Here is a 25,123-nt window from a genome sequence, read left to right on the forward strand (position 1 = left end):
CCAGGGCGTCATCTGAACTTCTGTCCTGGGAAGTCTAAGGCAGATTAATTTCAATGATTTTTTTAAGCCAAAAGTACATTTCTACCTGTTGGGAAAATGTCAATGATTCTGCTCAGTTTCAAAATATATTTAGTTTTTCCTGGGGTCCCATTTTATTTCATATTCAGCTCTAAAGAAAGCATCTGTAGGTTAAAGATTCACTGACCCTAAGGAAAAAAAGAGAAATGAGATACAGAAATTATTTAATTTATTAAAGGTGCATTGTACAGGGATTTTAAAGGACCTTAGCCTTTCTATTTTTACAAAACATTCCCAATGGGTGTGGTCAGGATTAAAATGATTGCTTTCCAAAAAATCTTTGTCAAGCATTTTTGATAACCTGTTATCTTTCCCCTCTTGGGTCAGGAATTTTATAAATCCCCAAATTACTGAATTAAACTCATCCATTACAAGAGATTAATGTATTTGCGCAGTCCTGTGTGTAAACGGATCTACTGCAGCACACTTGAGACTTACTAATCTCCTATTCTTACAATCCCTCAAATCTCTTTAGTTGCACTGTTAATACCATCTCTTGCTTCGGCTGGAACAATCCCCTATCTGTTCTCTTCCCACTGGTCTTCCTCTAGAGCCAAGGTGATCTTTTAAAGTGCACATGAAAATACAAACATTTGAACTATAAGGTTCAAATGAATATAAGGTCTTTACAATATGGTAGCTGGTTTTCCTGGTTTCTACTCCATGCATGCTTCAACTATAATGTTTATAGTTCTTTGCCATTTCAAATTCTCAAGTGGTGCTCCCTCATTTACATGACCTCATTCACATGCCTTAGTTTAAGTCACATACCATATCTCCAATCATACTACATACTTGTCTGAATGGTGTAGGGATTAAGAACATGGACACTGAGGAAACTTCCTGAGTAGGATTTCAGGTTTGCTAAGAGCTACATGACCTTGAGCAAGTTACTGAAGTTCTTAAATGATGTTTTCTCTTCCACACGTTGAGTTTAATAATAGTATATACCTCAGAGTGTTATTTTTAGGATCACATGGAATAACTCATGTTTAATACTTAGCACAGGATATATAGCATGCAGTATATTCTCAACAAATGTGATTTTCATTAATACCACAAACAACAACAGGTTAGACTAATCTCTATATTACTCATAGCCCTTCGATACCCTAGTATACTTCTTGAGACCCACTGAACATTCAACATATCCTTACTGAAAAGGTCACATGAATTCCTACCTAATATGTGCCAATGATATTACATGTACACTCCTGAAAAATAAGAATAAACAAATGCTAAAACACCTGACTCTTTTCAAGTCCTAAATATTTGTCTTTAACCCATGCTCTTGGTTTTTCACTCTAGGAAAGTAAATGTCTTAACCTTGAATTCAGTGGGAGCTGTTCTGCTATTCTTTGATGACTGTCTATGAGTTATCAAAGGAGGATTCTAAATGCAACTGTAATAGGGCCTGGGGTTCTGTGGATTCTATTTCCTATGAATCAGAAAGTAAACTCTTTGTATTTTTCACATTCCTCCTTTTCATCCTATGGTGACCCCATAGAGTGATTTTGTAATGGTTCTTACTGGGTTTCCTCTGTTTTAGTAGATATGATGTAGTCATTTTAAGAAGATGTTTTTGTGGGCTGGGGAATGCAGCTCAGTGAGAGAGTGCTTGTCTGGAATGTGCCAGGCTTCAAGTTTGATCCCAAGGATCTCAAAAATAAAAAATAAAGTTAGATGTGTTTCATATTTTCAACTCTTCAATGACAAGATGGATTGACTGCTGAAAGCACAGATTTAGACTGAACAACCAGAGTACTCACCAATGCTAGATCCTGTGAGATGCATCCACATATAATGCACTCTGCTCACTGAATGCTCACGCCATCTTTGTGCAAAAGAAACCATTATTCCCATTTCACCTATATGTCTCTGAGAGACCAGGTGAGACACTCACTTCCTTGTTTAAACATGGAGTAAATGACAAGATTCATAAACCCTTCTTTGATTACAAATCCAGGGCTCTTTGCAGGATGCCAAATTCGCATCACGTAGACAAACACATTTAGAGAATCCCAGCTCCCTGTATCCATAATTCAACAATCACAACCTTGATCCCGGCATTTGTATTTTAAATGCATTGTTTTGGCAGAGTCAAATTCAGCAGCTCAAATTACTGCACTAGGGATGTGGGCCTCGTCGTTCTAAAATGTGTTCATGATTAAAAAGGAACTAGATTTGCAGCATGCTAAGTAAGTATTTTGAAGCATGCTAAGTAAATATATCGATTGTAAAGCGATCAAGTAATAAAAATAAATGGAATGGAGTATGTGTTCTTTTTCCACTACAGATTTGCATTTTTCTATACAAAATGCACTGTTCTGTGCAAACGTGTTCATTCCTGCAATGATCCCATTTATTCTAGTTTCTAATTATTTTTAACTACAGAGCACAGAGTACTGTTGTGAAAAGTCTATTGACAACTAGGATGAAGCACCCAACTGAAGAAACCAATACTTCCATGCATGGTTGTATTTTTCCCTGCTCCCTTTTATTACCTTGCACTGAACAGAAATGTACACCTGAGGTCTAATGCAGTATGTTAAGCACTCATCAATCCCCAAAAGGCTACTGTCTTTCTCTACAGGCAGAACCCCACAAAATTAATATGGAAAGGCCAGCTGCTGACCTATTGATCTCTCCCATCTTATTCACCCTTAGCAATGCCTTGGTGACATATGAAAAGCTTGAGAAAATTGCCACAAGTCAACAGGGATTTCAAAAACCCAGCACTTATGTTCTTGTTCCCCGGTAACTGAGAAGCCCTATCCTGAAGCACATATACACTTTGTGTGTGTGTGTGAAAAAAGAGAGCAGACTATTTGTTTCATCAATGAATTATCCTATCGTATCTTACACATGCACACAATAGAACATTAAATATTTACTCTCTCCCTTTAAGACAATTTGAATGACAGTACAACAATAGCCGTAATCCAAAACCCAGTAATCACTCAGGCAAATTTTCAGTATAATTTATAGAAACAATCCCTGGATATCTGGATAACTGTTGCTATCCAGATATATGAATTCTTTGGCTCTTGTCAAACAGACAGTAGTGATGAAATCTTCCCACGGCTGTACTGCATTCCCGTGTTTTATAGTCTTGAGAGTAGAAAGGCAAGGGGTTAATGGGTATTTAAAAAGGGAAAAAAAAAAAAAAAAATCCAGAGAGAGAGATGGAAGGCAGAGAAAGGCCCAGTGGAAAACAACAGAACAGAATGCAGAAGTGATGGGTAACAGCTGGAGCCAGATCCTGGTGACAGAAGCAGAGCTAAATTGAATACTCCACTCACTCCATCTATCTTAAGGCAAAAAAGCAATTGAGTTTAAGGGGCACATTTTCAGCACTGCACAGGGAATTAGCCATGAAATTTTCATTAAAGATAATGGGACTTTCTATTACAACTTTCAATACATTCACTGCAAGTTCTCCACGTATATCTTCAAACCTAGGCTTAAAAACCAACTGCCAGGCATAAACAATTATATAGTCCCTGTGCCTTTCTATTGAAGCACACTAAGGTGTGTTTTCTTTGACTTCACTTCCGTGTAAAGATTAGCAGAGAGGTGACCACTGACCTTTTGGGTAATGGAGAAGCTTTTAGACCCTAGAGGAGGTATTTGCTATGCTGAGGATGTGTATGCATATCAGAGAGTTAAGGTTTGAATCTGCTTCCCTACATTTTAGATTCTTCAGCCTCGTTTCTTTCAACAACTTATTTCATTTTGCCTTTATTACTCTTATTTCTATTTTACTTTTTGGGATTTAACTGAACAGCTTGGGTAGGTACCCTTCCCAGCTAATTAAAGTTGCTTGATACCACCTTTATGGGTCTGTGTTCTCCCATCTGCCATCTGACTTCTATGCTCACTTCTCACAGGTTCTTTGATGACATCAATATTTAAAAGAGGTGTCCGGTACACGATGTTCATCTGTCCCCCTAGTTCTTCAACACTGTGTAATTGTTTTCTCTCTGAGCTATTTATCCAAGACATGGAACAGAGGTTTATGTTTCCATACATTTCTAGCTGATCCTTCCCATGTTTTATTCTGAGGCATCTCCCCATCAGGGCACAGAGGACAGGAAGGAGGCTCTCCAGTGAATATCAATATTGTCTATGTACATTTGTACTTGTGAGATACCTATACTCTGTCCTCCAACAGACAGAAGATGAAGAACTTTTATGTCATTCATCAGAGTGGTTACAGATGCACTAACCTTGAATCCCTTCAGAATATAACCCAGAAAAGTGACTGGAATTTTATTTTGCTTTTAATATAATTTTGCACATTTAGGAAAAACAATAACTTCAGTTTATTTAAAATAAATATTGAAGAACCATGCCCTTGTTAATAGTTTTAAAACTAGATTCTGTATTTATCACTGTTACATAGCTAAATACAAATTTAGTAATATAAATACTTAAATTTCATTAATAAGCTCAAGAAGTAAAATTTGGTTTGGTAAATTCAGGTGAAATATAACCAATAACATTAGTTATAGAAATATGCTTAATTATATTACTTAGTTATACTATGTGCTCAACAAATCATGATTACCTAGACTTTTCCTATTTTAATGTTGGAAAGTAATCACATATAAACTCTTGTTTTATATGTACTGAAAGTGAGGCCTGTTTGGCCAGCATCACAAGATTCACAAATGTCAGAATTAGAGACCTGCAATAATATGTCACTCTCAGAAATATTGCTTAATTAACTTTTGTTCATAGTACCCTTAAGAACACAATAAAAATTTCAAAATAATTTACTGTATTAATCTATCAAGATTTGTATCAATCAAGCAAAGATACTAGATGACAATCAGACAATGATATCCCTGAAAAATGTGACCAGTTTTTTAGGGTAAAAAACTTTTATAAAAGATAATAGAACAGTAAAAGAAAGAAAAGTCATTATGTTTGAAATGTTTGATTTCTCCCTATTATTCCAACCAAAAAAATACCTCTTATTTATTTAGTTGTCTTAATAAGCATAAATTTAGTATTTATTTGACAACTTTAAAATTCAATAAAACACAGAATTCTGGATTTACTTCTAATGAAGGGAAGTCATGAGACTAAGATGGACACTTATGGAAGACATTGCTACTTATCTATCATAAGTTGGATCTCTCTGTCTTTCAGAGCCCCATTATTGCAGTATATTTTTTTTCCTTCTAAAAATTGGAACATAATTTTAGAACTACTTCTTACTGAGAATGTACAATATTCTTGAATCATGTGCTGGCGGAAGTGTTTCTTCAGTTCTAGTTAGTCATCTTTCTAGTGATTTAAAATTCCACTGTCTCCTCTAATCTTGTTACTAGATCCCTTCAAACATTTTTGCACCAAAAAATAAATGGATACATTTGAAACCTTCATTTGCTTGTGGAAGTAATTTATTATTTTCTGTCCCACATACAGAATCTAACCCACTCCTCTTAACCTATCTGCACACAGTGGAAAAGATGCAGCTTCCCTGTTTGCCCTGTTGGGACTCTGATTACCTAAGTCAGGTTACCTTGAATGCTCTACTTTTACAAGACTTCATTACCTAATCTGGGCCTATTTGTCAATTTGTCCTTTGATGTCATGGTAATGACAGAATAAAATATTACTAAGAAAGAGTCCTTTAGAAGTTCAAAGTGATTTTTAAAACTATTCATTGGAATTGCCTGAATAAGATTCTTATAAATGCTTATATGAACAAAAAGTTCATATTGATCTTCATTTGAAATAAAAACTACTCCATGAACCACACCGGTAGTACAAATTCCTTTTTAGTTGTTTTTATATTTTATCTCCTGACTTTCAACTCTTTAACAAATGCTCACAATAATACTTTGGGTCCTGCACTATGGTTAAATGATGAGTAACACAAGCTTCTGCTAGTGGGCAAAGGGCAGGGAGGATGACCCAGGGAACTCAACTACCCTTTATGGTGCTTAATTTCCAAATTACCAACCGATAAGTGCATTTTGGAAATGTATCCTTTTAATTCGATTCTTAAAATTTTATATATGTTAAAGCTAACTTCTGCAGTGTATTAAAGAAAGCAACTGGATTGTGCAAGCAGTAGCTAACCGGACGATGACCACTGTTGCACGCCACGTCTCCTCATGCCTGTGTGGCACTGTACCCACAGGAGAGTTTCATGTAATGGGAGCTGGGTGTTGATAAGTCACAAAGACAATGAGGTCCTCCTGATGGTGTCACTAACCACCTCCCTTCAGATGATGGAACTCAAGGTATATTTAGTTAAAATGTAGAGCTTTGCTTCCTGGGAGAGATTCAACCTCCCAAGAAACATGAAGAAAAAGGTAATTCAGGTATACGGATCTCCAATGTTTGGATTCAAAGACCACAGGATAGTTGGCATCATGAGACCTGCACTCAAATCACCCACCTGCCATAGGGCCATACCAAGTCTCACACACACTGACAATCCATCATTAAAAATAGAAGAGTATGAGAACAAAAATTCTCTGGAATGAGTCCTTAGAAAGAAAAACTAAGATTCGAGATTTCTTGCCCTCACTAGAAATTTCTTTGACATATCCTTTATTCTTTGAGGTTTTTCTTTGGAACTTTCTATTCACTTGATCCCTCTGGCTAAGGAAGCAGAAAGCAATGTGTACAATAAAAATTATGTCTTTGTTTCTCTACTCGGTAAGACACAGGCTTTGAGTTGGGTAACATTTGCAGTATACTGATATATACTGGTTAAAGAAAAAAACAGTTGGCTATTTAAGCAGGGTGGGAATAAAGAACCAAAACAAATTAAAATACTGCATTGAACGGAAGGATGCTGCAGTAAGAAAGAAAAGGGAAATTTAGAAATCCCCTGTAGCAAGCTTTTTGATTGCCTGCAACAAATAACTGGCATGGGTACAGAAAAGAACTTGAAAAGTCACAGTGCTGATTTGATTCAATACCTTAACAAGGTTCAATTTGGCAAAAAAAATAACTTTGTCAATAAAGCAGGAATATACACAATATAAACAGCATAAGTCTTTGTAGGAAGGAAAAGTCAAAAAGTATCAAGTGCTTTCATTTATGGATAAAGAAATAAGAATTAAAACACTATGGAAATATAATTTCACTTCTAGCAATGAAACAATACACAAATGGATTCTAATACCCTCTGAAGACCAGGTAAGGTGTGAGAGTACTCCACAGCTAGCTACCCTACTAATTATATTGTATAAAAGGACAATCTTCTTGAGAGCCTAAACAACAATATATTAACCAAAGAGCTTTAAATTCTTTAATTTTAAATTCTGACTGGAGGATATTTTTGTTTCTTGTACTAAGAAAATAAAATGGCACTTAAATATCAACATTTAGAAAGTTGTCTTGTTGCAGGTATTGTGTGCAATGGGGAAAGATGAATCATAGAACACGGTGTTTAGTAAATTTTGGTATATCCACTGGTTGAAATATCATGTTATCAGTTAGATAACAAGAAAGGCTTGGTTCCTTTTGTGCCACTGTAAAGAATACTTAAGACTGGGTCATTTATACAGAACAGATTTCATTCTTAGAGTTGAAGCTGAGAAGTCTGAGGTTGAGAGGCCGGCATTTCTAAGTCTAGAGTGAGGGCCTTCTTGCTGCATCATCACATGATGAGTGGCAGATGGGCAAGAGAGGTCCTAATTCACTATTTTAGCAACACACAGTTGAGATAACCCATCCACTCCCAGGATAATGACATGAATTATCAGAGAGGTAATGATTAATCACGTCTTATTAAGTCCCACTTCTGCACACCATTGCATTAGGGATTAAGTCCAAGGCCTGCCTCAAATTAGTTACTCCCTAAGCAACTAAGCAAGACCCTGTCTCAAAATAAAAAAATAAAAAAAGGCCTGGGGAAGTAGCTCAGTGGTAAAGTAAAGCACCCTTGGGTTTAATCCCTGGTATAAAATGACAAAAACTGAAAGAACAAAACAAAAGAAATGCAAGTTGCCTCCCTCCCCTTTTCCTTCTATTCCTCTTGCCATGTAAAGATACAACATTCAAAGTTCCATCTTGTTCCTCAGGAAACGTGGAATGGACCCATCTTCTGACACAGTTATCCCGATTCTCATTTTATACACAAAGGACTTAAAATCAGCATACTACAGTAACACAGCCACATCCATGTTTATAGCAGCTCAATTTACAATTGCTAGATTGTGGAACCAACCTAGATGCCCTTCAACAGACACACAGATAAAGAAAATGTGGGATATATACACAATGAAATATTATTCAGTCATGAAGAAGAACAAAATTATGGCATTTGCAGGTAAATGGATGGAACTAGAGAATATCATGCTAAGTGAAATAAGCCAATCCCAAGAAACTGAAAGCTGAATGTTTTCCCTGAAAAGCGGATGATGATACATATTGGGGGTGGGATGTGGGGGTAGGAGAAGAATGGAGGAACTTTAGATAATGTAGAGGGAAATGAGAGGGGGCAGGGGGTAGGGGTATGAAGGTTGGTGGAATGAGACAGACATCATTGCTTTGTGTACATGTATGACTGCACGAGTGGGGTGAATCTACATTGTGTATGACCATAGAAATGAAAAGTTGTACCCCATTTGTGTACAAAGAGTCTATAAATCAATCAATCAATCAATTAATTAATTAAAAACAAAAATAACAACAACAACAACAACAAAGTGGCATCTTGGAAGCAGAGACAGGTGCCCTCAACAGATACTGAACCTGTGGGAGGCCTTGATCCTGAAATGCAAGCCTCCAGAACTGTAAGAAATAAACTCTATTCTTTTTAACACTACCCAGTCTGGGGTATTTTGTAATAGCAGCTCCAACAGTCTAAGATGCTATACATACTACTAAAACAATGTCCAAATGGGTATTACTTGACAGAGTTGTGAGGAAAGCAACTGAGAGGAGAAAACATTTATTTTGGCTCAGATTTCAGTCCATGATCAGCTGGCTCCATTGTTTTGGGCCTGAGATGATGCAGAACATCAGGGTAGAAGGGTGTGGCAGAGAAAAGCTGCTCAGCTCATAGCAGTTAGGAAGCAGAGAGAGGAGACAGAGGAAAAAGAGTAGGAGGGGCAGAGGAGAAGAAATACCGTTCCTGGACATGCCCCACCCCTACATTTTCCACCACCTCTCAATAGTCCATTCAGCTATCGGTGGATTAATCCACTGATGCGGTCAGAGCCCTTATGCGCCAATCACTCCCCAAAGGCCCCACTTGTGAACACTGTTGCACTGGGGACCAAGCTCAACACATGAGCCTTTGGGGCACATTTCAGATCCAAACCATAACATAAAGAAAAACAAAGCCAAGCTTAGTGCTATGAAGACATTTTAATAATTCATCCTGAATTTGATTCCTACTAATCTTATATTCATTATTGTATGCAGCTCTGGCATCTGATTCAAGCTGGCATCAAAATATCTACACGTTAATGCTAATTTAGTCTGCCTTTTCATTCTGAAATCCACATTCTTTCTTTTAATATCAAACATATGCAATATAATTCAATACTTAGCAAAATATTTTTGGTCCTGTGTTTGCCCAATAAAGCCAGAAAAGGCAGAAAGTTGATAGCCTAATGTAAATACCATACTTTGTACTATTTCTCATCTTAATTTTAAAAAGTAAATGATAAAGACAACCTGTGCGATGTTTGTTCTGATTAACCCTGTGAATTTCTCCCCTGTGTTGGAACCTGACCCCATGCCTCATTCAGGTGGGGAGCTGCCTGGTTCTTTCCTTGCTGTCTGTATTAGAATTACTAAAGGGTTATTTTAGAACAGTCTTCTGTGGGATTTTGGATTCCAGTATAAATTAGCACAGATTTTATCTTCTGAAAAAAAATCTTAGCCAAGCCTTCACTGAAATATTAAAGATTATGTTAAAGTTTCACTTATCCTACAAAATAGAAAAATAAAGGATTTTCAAATAGGTTTAACTTTAAGTTCAGCACCTTTTATGGTGCATTGGGGCTTAAGTCTTAATATCTTCCGAAAGGAACTAACTAAAGCTCGGTTTATTTTGAATTATAGGAATGGAGAAAGTCAAATTATTTTAAAAATTAATGTTACTTAAAATTCTAGCATGCCAATCAATGAACATAGCAATATAAAATATTGGGGAAACATTGACATGTTTCTTTTATACAACACCTATTGAATTCTAAAACTGTCATGGAACATCTGTAAGAGTAATTTGCACATGGTCATGTTCTCTGGCATCAAATGGGAGATTTAATTATATTAACTTTTCATAAGTTAACGCAGAGGTAAGAGTATATCTACAGAGGTTAAAGTGGAAAGTGTCTTCTTAATTGACCAGGTGCATCTAACTATTACAGTAAAGTAGGGTAAGGTAGGAACACAGCCCAGGTGATGCCACTGTGGACTGCTTGCCATTCTCTGAATACAGAAGGCAGGCTCCCCCCTGGTGTTGGGAATGCTGCTCCCCATGGCAGGAAAACTCTTTCTCCGAGACATGAGCAGGACTCACTTTTTTATTTCACATAATGAAATCCTCCCACTCCTATCAGAAGGTATACCTCTCCTTCCCATCGTGTAACCTTTTTGTTCCTCTGACTTCTGTGCTTGTGTATTTATTCCACCTGCCATAACCACGTTTCTCATCTATTTTATCCCAATGCAATGCACACTATCTGAAAGTAAGGACTTCACTTTTTCAGTGCAAGTGCTGCCAGCAACTAGATCAGCATTGGCACCTATTTCATGCTCTGTGGCCACTGATTATTTGAATGCATAATGAATGAATGAACAGAAACAGACTGAATGAACATGAGTTTATCAGAGGTGAGATCAAGTCTCTGCTACTAAAAGGATATAAAATAATATTGGATCCATTCAGTTGGAGATAAGATTTTCAATTAAGCTCTTAGTAAGCTTACAATAGTGCACAAGGTACACAGCAATCAAAACAAAGGGAAAATTCCATGTATTTTGTCAACTACAAGAATGTAATGTTCCTTTTAGAGAAATAGTCCTGGTACGTTTCTTAAGCCAGAGAGTGCTGTGTGGGGCTTCAAAGTTAGTGCCAGGTCACACCACGTCAAAATGGAATTTCACAGAGAGAGGCTCCTGCCTTGAATGGCCCCTCAGCCCTTTCTACCTCTACAACCCAATCCATCAAACCCCCATTCAAACATCACCGTCTTCATGGAAAGTTTCCAGATCTCACCATCTCAGAGATATATTGCCCCTGTAAATTCATTCTTCAGCTGTAACTTTTCTAGGCCACTTATATTTTTCTTATAGTCTGTTTTTTTGTGTGTGTGTCATTTTCTTCATTGTGTTGTTTTTAATCTTATTATTAATGTTTTTGTTAGCTTTTTGATGCTGTTCTTCACACCTTATGTCTCCAAGATGGATGCCCCACTTTATGATGTTACACAGCAGGCTGTGAAGCTCCATCTGCAAACTTTTGCATGGATTAAGTACCAAGTAGATTTGAATAAATAAGTAAACACCATCTTCAAAATCTAAGTGGCCCACTACTATGAACTAAGTCTTGTGAGAGAAGACTTGCTCCCTACACAGATTAAGATAAGGACTAAAATTCTGCCTCTGCTTTCCATCTATAAGGGTTCATATCATCATGAGTATGAAAGAGGATTATGAAGAGGAACTTGACTTGGGGGTGCCCACTCACATCACAAGTCTGAGTCTGATGAAGCCACATGAATTCACATACCTGCCTTGGCTGCCCCAGACAAACAACCACCTGAATAGAACCTGTCAAAGATTTCAAACTTGTATTCTCAAGAAGAGCATAATGGGTGAGCTCCTAGACCATTAATGATTTTATTCAATGGAGGAAGGTAGCAGCAACCCCAGGGTAGCATGGAGCTCATAGCACCTGTGCTACAAGGATGGGAAGCACTGAACAGTGGAATGCCTATCAAGCTACTGAGAAAAGAGTATCACTGAGCTCGTTGAGTTTAGCTCCTTCTAAGCAAATCCCTACAGTGAATAAGGAAGCACATTTTTGTACCTAAAATACAAATATGGTTCATATAAATGCAAGAAGGATAAGATTCTGGGTCACCATGGTATAAATGTAGGCTTGCATTCATTTGTAGGACTAAATTTGTATTCACTAAAAATATAAGTACTAAAATCAGAAAACATCCAGAATTTTATTCCAAATGCATCTGCATCCTTTTGATGTCTCCAGTTTTGATTTCATGCAGCCCATCTGTAGACAAGAAGCAGCACTTAAGATGTGAACTAACAAATGCAAGAAAGGCAGGGAAGCTCACGTACCGATGCACTCCGCTGCTGCACATGATGATGTGGCAAGCTCCCAGCCTGTCGCACAGCTCAGAGGAAACCGACAGAAGTCCAACTCCAGAGGCGCTGCAGGCTGTGTTTGCACAAGCAGCTGTGCGTTTTGATCTGATAAATGAGGCTACCAGTCGATAAAGTTCATCCAAAGCATTGAGAGGCCTCATTAGCTGCAGAAAAAAGTGATGAACATAAAATTCAACATGTTTTGTAGAAACCCTTTTAGATGGGATGCAACTCACAGTTGTTACAGCTTTTAAAGTATAGACTAAACTAAAATTAGTTTGTTACAGAGGTAACAGAGCTGGAGTCTACAAATGTTGCAATTACTCATTGCTCAAGAACAGGAAAAAAGCTAAGTAAGGAAGGTTTAAGAATAACAAAGCATTGAAAAATATCATTATATACTCTTACCTTATCTACATAGGCAGCTTTGGATGTGGAGTTTGGTGGTGAATTTGACTTGTCCAGATAGAATGCCCTGTCAGAATCCAAAAATAGAAATTATCGTTGACTGGTAGAAAAAACTTAAAATGCACGAAGATGTTCAACTTTCATTGACTTCTTTTTTTTAAAAGAATAAAGCATTGAACCATTGATGAATGGGGTTGCACAAAAGTTCACATTTATCTCTTGAGGTGGGGGCAATCAAAGCTACCATCAGCTCTATTACATAGTGTGTGGCCTCAGATAATTGTCTGCTCATTTTCCTCATTGGTAGTTTGGGAATAGCATTAGCCTCTACTTCGTAACTGCCAAGAAGAGTAAAGGAGTTAATGTGGAAAAAATGCTTAAAACGGTGTCTAACACAGAGTGAGTACTTTTTAATATTTACAATAAAATTATTATGAAGATTGAAAGCATACGTTGTGACTATTGGAGAATACTTACTGTGAAAATGTCACATTATGAAACTAATACAAAAATAATTTTAAACAGAATATTAAGCTGATATTTTGATCAGCAAGTTATCTTTAGATTGGAAGTTAAGCACTTTTTAAAATTATTTTTTTTTAAATTTTTACAGACTGCATTTTGATTCATTGTACACAAATGGGGTACAACTTTTTGTTCTATGGTTGTGCATGATGTAGATTCACACCATTCGTGTAATCATACATGTACATAGGGTAATGATGTCTCATTCTACCATCTTTCATACTCCCGCCCCCTCCTCCCTCTCATTTCCCTCTACATAATCTAAAGTTCCTCCATTCTTCTCTTACCCCCCACTCTCCCACCCCCATTATGTATCATCATCCACTTATCAGGGAAAACACTCGGTCTTTGGATTTTGGGGATTGGCTTATTTCACTTAGCATGATATTCTCCAATTCCATCCATTTATCTGCAAATGCCATAATATTCTTCTTCTTTATGGCTGAATAATATTCATTGTGTATATATGCCAGTTTCTTTATCCATTCATCTGTTGAAGGGCATCTAGGTTGGTTCCACAATCTAGCTATTTTGAATCAAGCTGCTATAAACATTGATGTAGCTGTTACAGCAGTATGCTGATTTTAAGTTGTTTGGTTATGAACTGAGGAGTGGGATAACGTAGGTCCATTCCAAGTTTTCTAAGGAATCTCCACACTCCTTTCCAGAGTGGCTGCACCAATTTTCAACTCCACCAGCAATGTAAAAGTGTGCCTTTCCCCCTGCATTCATGCCAACATCTATTATTGTTTATGCTCTTGATAACAAAGTAGGCCTGAATCTTCATCATGTTGGCTTAGGATCAGACTTCCTCAACAAGACTCCCAAAGCACAAGAAATCAAAGCAAGAATCAATAAATGGGATAGATTCAAACTAAAAAGCTTTTTCTCAGCAAAAAATACAATCAATAATGTGAAAAGAAAGCCTACAGAGTGGGAGAAAATCTTTTCCACATGCACATCAGATAGAGCATTAATCTCCAAAATTTATAAAGAACTTACAAAACTTTACACAAAAATACAAAGAACCCAATCAATAAATGGGTGAAGGAACTGGACAGACATTTTACAGAAGATATACAGATGATTAATAAATATATGAAAAAGTGTTCAACATCTCTAGTAATTAGGGAAATGCAAATTAAACCAACTCTAAGATTTCATCTTACTCCAATTAGAATTGCTAGTATCAAGATAATTAATTGGCTTTTTTGTTTTAGGACTTTCTGCCTTTCTTTATGTATAACGTTACTTTGTTTATATTTTAAGCATCCCTTTATATACTCTGCCCAGCTGTTTCCATTTATCAAATTCTTTTAGGAAATATTTATTTTCCATAGTCAGTTTTTTGGCTGTCTTTCTTAGTGTCAGTTTTCCCTGAGAGCTTAGGAATCACAGTCTGTAAGTTCTCTTGAAATAAGAATTTTTTTCATTTATTTTTATTTAGTTTTTTTAAAACACAGTTTTTTTTTTTATTTAGTTTTTTTTTTTTTTTTTTAATACAGTCTCTATTAACATCCTTCTCCTGAAAATGGTTTCTGTGGCCATTTTGTGCCCAGAATCACATACCTGGAACATCTTTGCCTCAGTAGTTTGAGTATTACATTGTGTTGACATCCAGAGTATTAATAGCCACATCACTAACCAGTGAGGGTCTGGTTTAGTTGTTAGTTAGTTCCCAGTTGGTTTCCTTCTGCCACCTTAAGCCCTGATCATCAGAGTAATGGTAGTCCCAAAACAGTAGGAGGCAGATGACCTCATCCATCTCTCAGATGTGGACAAATATTTTAAGTCCTGGTTTCAAATGTTGAGGCTAGCTATGGATTTCCACTTAGTATAAGAGAACACTGATCTCCCATCATCTCGCAGAAGCTGTCCTGGCTTGTTCTGCCCGTCTCCAGAGCTCAGAAGGCTAGTAGCCTGAGCACAGCCTATAACTCATCCTCTTGCATTTCAATTCCATTCACAGACCACAGAGATAATAAATTGTATTTGAGTTCAGTTGTGATTTTAACTTCTGTATTCATATATATTTTTTTAATCTAGGATAACCAAACACTTGGAACAGAGGTGGGCCTCAAATTTGGAACCCTCACAAGTACCCTGACTAGATAGACACTCTTCATGCCTTTCCTCAAGTGTCACTGGTAGAAAGAACAACATAACAACAAATAACAGGGAAGTTATTTGGGTTCGTGGGGTCTGATTTTCCTCATTTTAAAAATGGAGTTTGAAACTGTCTAACATACACATATTATAGTATTAAAGATTAAATTAGTACACTCAGATCTGTGACTAACTAATAGGACTCATTCAATAGGTTATAATCACCATCATTCAAGTGCACACAGTGGGAAATCAGTCTAGGAGGATTTTTAGATATAGTCAGGAATATAAAACAAAACCTCCTGCTTTCTCCTGAGGTCACCTCGAATGTTTTACAAAAGATGTTAAAAAATGAAAATAAAGTTAGATATTTGAAATCTAGATAATTCCATGATAAGTGCATAAATAGAAGTTTAGGTCTAAAAGAGAAAAAAAAAACATTTTTAGGTTAAAGGAAAAAAGGCTGTCATTTAAAGAGTTTATTGCATTAATTGTAGAAACTGCAGGTCTTCTAAATTCTGAATCATCTGGGGAGAAAAACAAAAAAGCAGCCCATGGATAATTAGTGCCACCTAAGGAGAGTATTGCTACAGAAATCTGCCACCACTGCTGGACACTCTCTTTCTTCTTTCTGAAAAAAGATATTTCTTTAAAAACAAAACAAAACAAAAAGTTGTCACTGATTCAGACAGTTAAGAGCAGTTTAAAGCATGTTGATCCGATTCTGCTATACTCACAAGAGACTTGACAAATATCTTCAAACACTCAATGGGGCAAAATCTTTAAAGAAAAAGCCCATATTTGATGAAGAGAAAATAAGTTAGATAAATAATTTTATAGGTTGGAAATGTAGCCTACATCACATAAAAATTTATTTAGAAACAATTACATCTTAACTGCTACATAGCATAACTGAAATAGAAAACCAGCAAATGATATAACTGTACCACTAAAAATATTCTTAAAGATAAAGGCTTACTACAGATTCAAAGTTGAATATGTTGACATCCACATTTATGCCCATGGTTAATATTTGTTAATCCATGATATTGGAAAACAAATTCAAAATTATTAACAATTGTTAATCCATGAGTACGGAAATCACATAACAACTATTAATTAACAATGTGCTGATAAAGTTCAGAAGATAATTAGGAGTGATAGCCACTTCAACATTCCCATGCAACATACAAAGCCAACTGATGTTTAAATTCTATTATTTGTTAAAGTAAGAATTTGGACTAAGGATGAAATTAATTTGGGGTATTCTCATCAGAACAAAGGTTATGCGGCCAAGTATTTTACTAGCAAGGAGGTTTACAGGTATTCACAGAATTTCAATGATCATTTAGACTATGACAAACCATGGACAAGAAATAAATTCATAATGCACTATCCTTAATTATGAAAGTCTTGTAATGCCCTTAATCAAATTTTATGGGAAAAGTTAATGGAAAAATTGGATTAAAGCCAGAACTGATGGTAGTTTATTATGCTTCTGAGGTTAGTAAGAATGAAGTCATTGTCCCTTCGTCTGAATATAGAAATCTTATTAAGGCCATTTTGAAAGTGTGCTGCTATTTCACCCAGGCTGAACTGTGGGTTTCCTTTCAGGCTGATGTACATCAGACTTCACTGTCACAAGTCTGTAAATTAATTCTGCCATGTAAAATAAATATATTGATACTATTTTTCATTAAGTTCCCATAAAATAAGATACCAATGAATGAGGTGATAATATCATATGTTTCAGTAAGTAGTGTTAATAAATATATCCATATGAAGTAAGGACAAACTAATCTTGGCACATTTTGCCCACCATCTAATAGCAGAGACAACTAGACATGCATTTATAATGGAAGACAGACAATGGCAGGTGAATTACAAGGTACAAACAGTTTCTGGGTATACAGAAGGAAGGTCACAAGAATGCAGTGTAAGAGTTGGACTTGAATGGCTGAATTAGGATTCTGACAGGTCAAATGGGAAAGAGACATTTTAAGTAAAGGCAACACCATGAACAACTGAGCAGACAGAACAGAGGAGCCAACTGGACTGAAGACTGGGTTCAGGGAAGAGAAGGAGAGAAAACACTGGAGAAGATGACTGGATACATGTTCTGGGGAGATAAAACAGCAAACTAAAGAACTATAGTTCATTTTTTAAGCAGTAAAGAAGGGCTACAAAATGCATGCTTAGCTATGAGCAATGATAAGAACTGGATAGGAAGAAATGCATACTCATAAAATAGGAAAATTGAGGGGAATTTGAGTTGCATGAGATCCTAGAAGTGAAAAAAAAAAAAAAAAAATCATTTACTACCAAGACTGTGATAATATAAAAGGGGACTGATGCTTGCCATGAGAGAAAAACAAAACAGTTTGTGGCACACTGAGATTAATTTACACAGTCACGCAAGTTAATGTACTAACTTAATAGGAAACTGCCTCCTTAAACAGGTAAATTGACCCTAGCTGAACAGGGTCAGCCTCATGCTCCATGAATGAGATGACCAGTTTTAATCAGTTTTTCACATAAAGACAATGAAGCAGATTCATTTGAAATATTTAAACTAATTAATTTTGTCATCAAAGAGACACAAAAGTTAAATCAATGACAAAAGAGGCATCCTTGGTATTGGCAAACTTTACCCCCTACTTTTCTGGGCAGATTAGAGGATATCCAATTTCTAAGAAGAGATGATTAAGGTAAAAGAGCCTCTGGTATTTTGTAAATAAAAAGGAAGTAAAGTTTTCAGCCCAAATAGTTGCTAAATTCTCGCTGCTTTTCCAGATCATTGCTTATGAGGTCATTTCTGTATTTATGACCATTTACAGAACATTTTCACTTGGTCAGACACACATATAACTCTTAATATCTGTATCCTGTAAAAAATATACTAAACTGTTACCAGGTTATTATTATTTTATTTTACTTTGGATTTTAGTGGTTATTCTGCATTTCAAAATGAACTGTAATGGCATATTGTTCATAGGATTAGGGAAGTCATTACAATGGTCTAGAAGTTGAGCACAGGTGTGACTGGGTGTCTCATGGGAATTACTGTAGAACTACCATGACATTTATGTTAGGAAAAAAACCAAAACTATAGAACATCTCATTAAAAGCCTCTGCTCTCTTATGTAAATGAAAATCACTGGACATGTTTAACTTGTGGCCACATATGGTAAAAGAATACATGCTGAGTGAGAAAGTTGGAGAATGTTCGTTTGTTCCCCCATTCCATCCATTTTCCTTGACCATAAGCACTAGTCTTGACATTTTGCTTCAAGTTACATGAACAGAAATTCTAAACTTAAGACAATCTTTGATTTGACTGCATGTCTGTCTGCCTGTCATAAATGGAAAAACCTAAGCTTATAGTTGTCATAGAACTTCCAATATCAATTTTCAGCTTCATATCCAAATGTTCCAAAGGTTCACAAGAAAGACCATAGGGGTGTGTGACCACGGAGAGAAAAACTTTCATATGGATATTGGATAGACAGCATTTCTCCAACTTCTTTTGTGTTCTGAAAATGTAATTATGGTGTCAGACATGCTGTGATCAATAATCTCTTTTTACTCCTCTCCTTCTTGAGACCCTACAGTAAGTGACCTAACTGGATTAAAATTCCATTATCTGCTTTACAAACATCCTTTTATTCCACTTTGATCTTTGCTCTTCCTTTCATGAGTCTGCTTTTCCTGCACCTGCTATAGAATAGATGGTATCCGTCTATTGCTAAAAAATACTCATATATACTTATTTTCCAATGACAATACAATGTCCTGCCATGATGGGACACAATTTCTGTAGAAATGGAGAGAAAAAGAAGCAAACCCTTTAAAGTTAGAAAGCATTTCTAAATAATAATGTTTAGCTATACCGTATAAAACACATCTCATCATACCCAAGAAAAATATTAAAGTCAAGTGACATTTTTATTTTTTAAATAATTCTACTTAATTTAATAATTACATTTCAAGACAGCTTGGCATTTTCATATCAAAGAATAACTTTTTAGGTTTAAAATCATAAAAGTCTTATAGACATTATTAATATTATAATATTGCCATACATTATTTTATAATAGAATAATTATAATAATAATAATATATTTTATTACTAGTGATGGGTCTTTTTCACCACTTCTCTGTATACCCCCTGTAAATAACAATGGTTTGTCTTTAGGATTACCTACATAAAGCATAGATATAATCATCTTATTGCTTTGCTTTAAAATCATTTAGGCCAGGCATGGTGAAGCATGCCTATCATACCAGGAACTCAGGAGGATGAGGCTTGAGGATTGCAAATTTGAGGCCAGCCTCAGCAACTTAGCAAGACCCTGTCTCAAAATTAAAAATAAATAAATAAATAAAAAGGGCTGCAGATGTGGTTCAGTAGTTAAGCAACCCTAGGTTCAATACCCAAAATCTGCAACAAATTCAAGTCTTAGAGGGTTTCCTAATGACCTACCAACAAGATTTTCCATCCCATCTCAGAACTGTGCTCTGCTCATACCCCATCACCCCAACACAAGATCCATAAATTATAAGCTTCCCTACCTTTTTGCACATTGTTCTCTCCTGCCTGGAATTACCTCTTACCTTCCTCTGTTTGGCAAAAGTCTACTGATCCTAAAAAATCTAGCTCAAATATGACATCTTGAGAACTCTATTGAAATAAATTATCTCATTCTATTATACTGGGTTGATCTCATTTTGTTGCTTAGGCTAAATTATGTTTTTTTCTTGTTTTGTTTTTTTTTTTGCGCCAGGGATTAAACCCAGGGGTGCTTTTAACCACTGAGACACATCCCTATCCTTTTAAAATTTTTTAAAAAATTATTTTCAGACAGACTCTTGTGAAGTAACCAAGTCTGGCTTTGAACTTGTGATCCTCCTGCTTCAGCCTCCCAATCCCTGAGATTACAGGCCTGTGCCACCTTTCCTGGCAGCAAAATTACGTACTCTTGGTGAGCACAAAACCTTTCTAACACATGCCATATATCTAATATTTGAAGTAGTAATGAACTGAACTGAACTTTATTCTATGGGAGCTAAGTATAAAAAGTTGGAGTTACTGTACTATAAAGCCACTAAATACATATGACTTGAAAGAGGAAAAGAAATACATTAAAAATTTTAATTACAGAGAGTTAAATCATCATTATGAATATTTTGAAAAGGATTTTTTTCTCTATGCAGGGGAAATTCTTAGTCTTATAAGTATTAGACTGCATTTCAATTAATATTGAAACCTAATACTTAAACAATCTTTAGAACTTAACATTAGTGAGCAAGGATGTTTGACAACCCCTACTTCAGAGAGTGACAACTATTATCAAGAGAAAAAATTTCTCAGAATCCCTAGCAACCTCCGTCAGCCCTCTTTTACCTATAAAGGACTCTAGAAAATGACACAGCAAAATTCTTTTTCAGTTCTAAAGAAGAAGAGATGAAAATCAATATGGTTATCTTCTATAACACTGAGAATTTTATGTATCTTAATTCTTAGTTTGTATACTCTGTACTAAAATCTACAGAAAGCTGAGTTTTCATTTATTGGGCAAATTCAAGACTCTTAAATATAGAACCTTACACATAGTAAGTCACTCAGTGCTAGTTATTACTATTATTCATTATCCAAGATCCATCCTCAGCAAAATTTCCTCTCTCAAACTTTCTCAGTTAATCTTTAGAGTCGCTGGCTTTTCCATATACCCCAGCATCCTGTACCTCTCCTAACATCAGTATCTACAGTTTTCTATCTGTGGGACTTGTTCATGTTTCTCTCCCCATTATACTATCAGCACCTTGAAGATACAATGGACAGTTTATCTTTGTTACCCATCACCTTATAGAGTACTAGGCACACACTGAGCATTAACATTTTTTGTTTGAATAAATAAATGAACAATTTCCAAAATGCATTCATGAATGTCAGCTTTCGACCAATTCTAAAGAGACTGCATCTTCTTTCAAGTAAGATTCTATTTCAGAAAGTACTGAAAATTGTCCATCATAAATGGTAGCTAGCTGTTTGGTCAAGAAAAAAACTCATTAAGTTATCATCAATTTTCTCCAACACAAAACATACAGACACGTTCACTATTTCTCTTATAAAATGAATTTACAGTAGGAAAATAAGATAAAATTGGCTGGAAAAGATAATCCAGGTCTTTGTCCTATCTTAAACTTTTACAGAGCTCAATTAAAATTAGCAGAAGCAGCATGGAATTATCACCATCTTCTAAGATATTAAGGTCAATACTTCTAGAATGAGTCTCATCTTAAAAATAACTAAAAAAATAAAATAACTGTAGAAGAACAGTTATTTATCCATTATTATCCTCTGAGGGAAGAACGGGAGAAATATCATCAAACTAGAATTATAGATATGGAGACATGAGAATTTATAGGCTTAGTAAATATGGCAAAAGAATTATATTAATTAAATAAAGCCCCCTCCTTGAGACTCTTTAGGTAATTTCACTCCTCAGATAAGCAAAGACATCAAAGGTACATCTTCAAGAAATATTTGGAATTGAAGATAATCTGCATGAGGGTGGGACTCTGTCACATTTAACACCACATGATCAACACCTAGAAAACTGTCCAACAGAGAAGTTCTTCAATAAGAAGTTCTGAACTTAAACAAAAGTAAAGAATTTAAGAACAAAATGAAACTCAACCATGATTAACAAAGGACAACCTCCTGCCATATTGAGTCCTTCCTGCAAAGAACTGTGGTTTCACTAAATTCATTGACTCCAGGCTCTACCTAGATCTTGTCCAATAACTTCCCTCCTCCTCCAACCAAAATTCCTCCCAAGGAAGCCACACTGACTGATCCCACTTTGAACCCTTCAACCCACGCTCTGTTGACAGCAGCCAGGATGCTCCTGCCACACTGCTAGAGTCTTCCTCTCAAATGACGTCCAGGACTGTGCATTAACCAAATCCAATGGAGATTTTTCAGGCATTACTTTCTGAATCTCTTCTTATAAATGAAGCCCATTCTATCTTCAAACTCTCTATTCTCTTAAATTTGTCTTTGAAAACTGGTTGCCTTGCTGATTTTCAAATATTTTTCTTGCTTTACCTTTTCTGCCTCTTCCCTATACTACTCTTCATTGCATACCACCCTTAAAGCATCTGTTTTCTTAGGTTCTGCCACCCTGTTTTTGCTCTGAACATTCTCCCAGGTCAGTTTTATTTATTTATTTGTTTGTTTATTTATTTATCATAGGTACTCAAATATCTCTAAATTCCAGATTTCTGTATTCAGATATTTGTTCATAAACAAATAATTCACAGGTCAAGTACACTGCCAATGTTCAGATAATAAAGTGAAAATAAGACAAAATTTATCTGCAAAGGACCCACCAGTATTGACTGAGAAAAAAATAAAAGGGTAATTGCAATCCAGTGTGACTACTACGAAGGTTTAGCAGCACAGTAGAAAAGCACATTACTAAGTACATTAGGACAAGGAGGTATTAATAAGTTAAGGGAAAGAAGGGTCTTTAAGGCATGGGGAGGGTCTTACAGGTAAGAAAAAGAAAGAATGTGCATCTATATCATGAACTTTAAGTCTGTGTTCAGCTACTGAATTCCATGGAGAGGGGAAGCATTGAAAAAAATTGGGGGATTAACTGAGTAGCTATGAACAGTAGTTGAAAGAAAAAGAAAAAAAGATGAAATCAGAAAATGGAGGAAGAAGATAAGACAAAAAGGCTGGAGGAGGAAGGAGAGTGAGAGTCTTATCCCTTATTTATCATAGATTCTGCTATGTTGTATTAGGAAATAGGTAAATGATGTGATGCTTAATTTTTTTTTTCCTTGCCTTTACTGTTGAAAAACTACTGAAAAAATCTGTTCTACTTCCCTGAAATCCTCATGGCGTTCAACAGGAGCCTGAGAATAATAAAATACAGTATTCCTACAACTATAACTTTTATACGTAAGGGCATGTTCTTAATATTTTCATTGAATTACTTCAGTAAGTGTTTTTATGCATCAAGTAGGCACAAAACAATATTCTATATTTAGAATACAGTAATGAGCAAGAGGAAAAGTTCCTTCCCTCAGGGATCTTGCATTCTGGTATGCACCAGATGGGCATATTCTCTGGAGGGAGAACAAAATTGTTTATGGTAGATTTGGGCAAACCTACTTCCTGTCTTTGAGCTAAATCCGGGACTGGAAGCACAGCTGGAGCTGTATATTCTGACAGTTTCCCATATCGCCTATCCTTGTGCAGCTCTCAGGCGTGATTTCAAATGCAGTTATCTGCATTATTCTCAGAAGCATCTTCCTGTTCCATTTGGCATTGCATTTATGCAAGTTTCTTCTACATTCTTCCCACTGAACAGTGAAGCTAGTTGCCCCAACCTCAAGCATCTTGGGGAAAGAAACTCTTGACGCTAATTTTGCTCTTCAATTAATTTGCTCTGCAGGAAACCTCCGAAACCCATCTTCAGATACAAACCTCTGTGATCATAAATATTAGGTAAATATTGAGGACTGAACATACTTCTCAGCTAATACTCTTAACAGTCTACAAAGCACAATTAGTTCCAAGAGACAATGGAGGGAACAGGATTGGAAATATTAAGAACTTGCTCCAGTCATAGAGCTAGGCAACAGAGAAATGGGGACTGGAATACAAGTTTGATGGACATCCTCTAGTAGAATAAAGCAGTGGCCAATTTCATGTCATTATCCTGTTTCTTCTTATTTATATCTTTGCAGATTCTCATGTTTCTGCTATCCCTGCCACCATAACGTAAATGTCCTTTGATCTACTATTTCTGGGGTTCCCCCCCATATCTCTCACTTGGCTCATAAGAATGCCTATTAAATCTACTGAAAACAATAATCCTTGAGACTAGCAAGGGATTTGCTCATCCATTGTCTTCTTCACCCTTTATTTGTCCTCAATGGTGCCATGACCCCTCAGAACCCCACTTCTTAGAACTCACAAGCAAACTGCTTCCCTTATAGGTTTAAGCCTAAGCTCCTCCACTGGCATCTGAGGTCTTCAGGGTCTGCACACCCTTCCTGCTTCACCCTCTGCTCCTCCTCACCCCTTGCAGCTCTTGGTGCCTAAGCATACTGTTCCCACCCACTGAAACAGTGCTTATCTCCTCCTCCAACAGGCCTACTACCTTCATCTTTTGGAATTACGCACAGCTCCTAAACTTCCCAGGCTTTTTCTAGGGCTCCTTTTGCCAGGCTCCCTACCCATTCTGCTACCTCTGCCATGGTGTTCACTGGAGTATTTCAAGGTAGTCCATTCATTTCACTCTTTCTTCTTTTCTCTTAGATTCTGAATCATCTCTGTAGTCCCAATGCTATGCACATGCCTGTACTTGCAGTAAAGAGCACAATACTGATGAGTTACAAGGAAGAGTTCCCACAGCAGGATGGGAGCGGCTAGGAAGACCCATTTGACACTGATTAGAGTCCAGACTATTCTCCAGGTAGTCTGCTGAAGTTATCATGATGCTAGTCAGGGACCTGCCACAGTTTGTTATCTTGTATCCTGGACTGGTTGTCCTAACTTCTGGGCATTTGCATTTATGTGAATACTTACTAATTGTCTATTAGTAGACACTTTGCTAGCAATGGAGGAAAAATAAAAAAGAAAGAAAAAGACAGGGCAAGATGAAAAGGA

At 36.3% G+C, this 25,123-nt stretch overlaps 1 protein-coding gene across 3 annotated transcripts in view; it reads right to left on the reverse strand.

Annotated features, from left to right (window-relative positions):
- Prex2 (phosphatidylinositol-3,4,5-trisphosphate dependent Rac exchange factor 2) overlaps positions 1–25,123 on the reverse strand; it is a 273,671-nt gene that overhangs the window by 26,863 nt on the left and 221,685 nt on the right. For all 3 annotated transcript variants that reach the window (XM_047553955.1, XM_047553962.1, XM_047553971.1), the window contains 2 exons: positions 12,805–12,871; positions 12,370–12,560 (listed from right to left, as the gene is read on the reverse strand). In XM_047553955.1, the coding sequence (XP_047409911.1) occupies positions 12,370–12,560; positions 12,805–12,871 (258 nt within the window). The remainder of the gene's footprint in view (positions 1–12,369; positions 12,561–12,804; positions 12,872–25,123) is intronic.

Source organism: Sciurus carolinensis, chromosome 1, assembly GCF_902686445.1.
Source record: "Sciurus carolinensis chromosome 1, mSciCar1.2, whole genome shotgun sequence".
In the NCBI taxonomy this organism is placed as follows: domain Eukaryota; kingdom Metazoa; phylum Chordata; class Mammalia; order Rodentia; family Sciuridae; genus Sciurus; species Sciurus carolinensis.